Source organism: Rhincodon typus, chromosome 43, assembly GCF_021869965.1.
Source record: "Rhincodon typus isolate 14 chromosome 43, sRhiTyp1.1, whole genome shotgun sequence".
Taxonomy (NCBI): Eukaryota; Metazoa; Chordata; class Chondrichthyes; order Orectolobiformes; family Rhincodontidae; genus Rhincodon; species Rhincodon typus.
In genome coordinates this window covers 7,752,453-7,755,756 of record NC_063374.1, presented here as the reverse complement: position 1 = coordinate 7,755,756, position 3,304 = coordinate 7,752,453, and the positions used below count along the sequence as shown (strand labels likewise).

The 3,304-nt window shown below is 46.6% G+C and overlaps 1 protein-coding gene across 1 annotated transcript in view; it reads left to right on the top strand.

Annotated features, from left to right (window-relative positions):
* LOC109926553 (serine/threonine-protein kinase MRCK alpha-like) overlaps positions 1-3,304 on the top strand; it is a 61,370-nt gene that overhangs the window by 57,049 nt on the left and 1,017 nt on the right. The window contains exon 18 of the mRNA XM_048619629.1: positions 2,853-3,001. Within this exon, the coding sequence (XP_048475586.1) occupies positions 2,853-3,001 (149 nt within the window). The remainder of the gene's footprint in view (positions 1-2,852; positions 3,002-3,304) is intronic.

The window sequence follows — 3,304 nt, the reverse complement described above, 5'->3', positions numbered from 1 at the left end:
GTGGGACTAGGGGATATGGGGTGTGGGGGGCAGGTGGGACTGAGGGATATGAGAGGAATGTTTGAGATGGAGTTTTGGAGCAGCTTGTGGTGGAGCGCACTGGGGAACAGGCAATACTGGATTTAATGATGTGCAATGAGGCAGATTTGAGGGAGATTAAGATGAAGGAACCCTTAGGAGGCAGTGATCATAATATAATAGAATTTACTCTGAAGGAGAGGGAGAAGATAGAATCAGATGTAACGGTATTACAGTTGAAGAAAGGTAACTACAGAGGAATGAGGGAGGAGCTAGGCAGAATTGACTGAAAGAGGAGCCTAGCAGGAAAGACAGTGGAACAGCAATGGCAGGAGTTTCTGGGAGTAATTCAGGAGACACAGCAAAAATTCATCTCTAGGGACGAGAAGCATGGTACAGGGACAGTGAGGTAACCATGGCTGACTAAGAAAGTCAGGGATAGCATAAAAGCAAAAGAGAAAGCATATAATGTAGCGAAGGGCAGTGGGAAACCAGAAGACTGGGAAGCTTACAAAGACCAACAGAGGGCAACAAAAAAAAAATAAGGAGGGAGAAGATTAAATATGAGAGTAAGCTAGCCAGTAATTAAAAGGAAGACTGTAAGAGTTTCTCTAGATATATAAAGGGCAAAAGAGAGTAAAAGTGGACATTGGACCACTGGAAAATGACAGTGGAGAGATAGTAGTGAGGAACAAGGAAATGGCTGAGGAACTGAATAATTACTTCGCGTCAGTCTTCACGGTGGAAGACACGAGCAATATCCCAAAAATTGAAGAGAGACAGGTGGCAGACCTGAGTATGGTGGCCATCACCAAGGAGAATGTGCGAGAAGAACTGAATGGCCTGAAGGTGGATAAATCACTGGGACCAGATGGACTACACCCCAGAGTTCTTAAGGACTTGGCTGAAGAGATAGTGGAAACGTTAGTGGTGATCTTTCAGGAATCGCTAGAGTCAGGGAGGGTTCCAGAGGACTGGAAAAATTGCTAATGTAACACCCTCTGTTTAAGAAGGGAGTATGGCAAAAGATGGAAAATTATAGGCCGATTAGCTAAACCTCGGTTGTAGGTAAAATTTTGAAGCCCGTTGTGAAGGATGAGATTTCTGAATACTTGGAAATGCATAACAAAATAGGGCAAAGTCAGCATGGCTTCATCAAGGGGAGGTCATGCCTGACAAATCTGTTAGAAATCTTTGAGGAAGTAACAAGCAGGGTAGACCAAGGAGAGCCAATGGATGTTATCTACCTGGACTTCAAGAAGGTCTTTGATAAGGTGCCACATAGGAGGCTGCTGAGTAAGATAAGGGCCCTTGGTGTTAGAAGCAAGGTGCTAGCATGGATAGAAGATTGGCTGTCTGGGAGAAAGCAGAGAGAGGGGATAAAGGGCTCTTTCTCAGAATGGCAGGCGGTGACAAGTGGTGTTCCACAAGGGTCAGTGTTGGGACCACAATCTTTCACTTTGTACATTAAATGTTCTCAATGAAGGAACTGTGGGCATTCTGGCTAAGTTTGCAGACGATACAAAGATAGGTGGAGGGATAAGTAGTATTAGGGAGGCGGGGAGGCTGCAGAAGGATTTGGACAGGTTAGGAGAGTGGGTAAAGAAGTGGCAGATGGAGTGCAACGTGGGAAAGTGTGAGGCCACGCACTTTGGTAAGAAGAATAAAAGCATGGACTATTTTCTAAATGGGGAGAAAACTCAGAAATCTGAAGCGCAAAGAGACTTGAGAGAATCCTGGACTAGAACTCCCAAGGTGAACTTGCAGGTTGAGTCAGTAGTTAGGAAGGCAAATGCAACTTTGGCATTTATTTTGAGAGGACTTGAATATAAAAGCAGGGATGTACTACTGAGGCTTTATAAGGCCCTGGTCAGGCTGTTTTTGCAGTACTGTGTGCAGTTTTGGGCCCCATATCTCAGGAAGAATGTACTGGTCCTGGAGCGGGTCCAGAGGAGGTTCACGAGAATGGTCCCAGGAATGAAAGCCTTAACATATGAGGAACGTTTGAGGACTCTGGCACTATACTTATTGGAGTTTTAGAAGGATGAGGGGGAATCTGATTGAAACTTACAGAATACTGATTGGCCTGGACAGAGTGGATGTTGGGAAGATGTTTCCATTGGTAGGAGAGTCTAGGACCCAAGGGCACAGCCTTAGAGTAATGGGAAGACCTTTTAGAACGGAGATCAGGAGAAACCTCTTCAGCCAGAGAATGGTGAATCTATGGAATTTACTGCCACAGAAGGCTGTGGAGGCCAGGTCATTGAGTACATTTAAGACAGAGATAGATAGGCTCTTAATTGTCAAGGGGATCAAGGGTTATGGGGAGAAAGTGGGAGAATGGGATTGAGGAACTTATCAGCCATGATTGAATGGTGGAGCAGATTCGATGGGCTGAATGGCCTAATTTCTGCTCCTATGTCTTATAGTCTTATGATGTGGGAGAGAGGTGGGCCTGGGTGATGTCAGGATTGGGGAATGTGGGCCTGGGTGCTGGGGGAGTGAGCTGTGACTGAGGGATACAGGTAACAGGGATTTATGGGAAATACTGAGTGAGGGAGATGGAGAGACTATGGGTCAGTGGGAGTGAACGATGTGCAGAGAGTGTGGGTCAGTGGGATTGGAGGATGTGGAGAGGATGGAAACTGGAGGGATTGAGAGATAAGGAGGGGGATACAAACTGGGAAGATAGAGGAAGTGAGGAGGCTATGCATCATATGGTTCCACTAATTTGGTAGGTTTAAGTTGAGGTAAGTTAAAAGGAAGATTTTGTAGCTGGGATGGAGAGGGAATTCTAAAGCTCAGGGTCACTCTCTCTCTCTCTCTCGCTGAAGGACACACACTGGAAGGTCCGGCGCCTTCAGAAGCTGGAGGCCTCGGCCAAGTTGGAGTTGCAGTCAGCGTTGGATGCTGAAATTCGAGCCAAACAAGCACTGCAGGAACAGCTCAATGAAGCCAAGCACACAAACCTGGCTACAGAATGGTAAGTTCAAAACCAACAAGAAAGGAGCTCACAGGACCCACTCTGTACAGCAGTCTCTCATTCCAGACAGTGAAAACCAGGAGATCGCACCGTATTCGCTGTATCTAACCCCGTGCTGTCCCTGTCCTGGGGAGTGTTTGATGGGGGACAGTGTAGAAGAAGCTTTACTCTGTATCTAACCCTGTGCTGTCCCTGTCCTGGGGAGTGTTTGATGGGGGACAGTGTAGAAGAAGCTTTACTCTGTATCTAACCCTGTGCTGTCCCTGTCCTGGGAGTGTTTGATGGGGGACAGTGTAGAGGGAG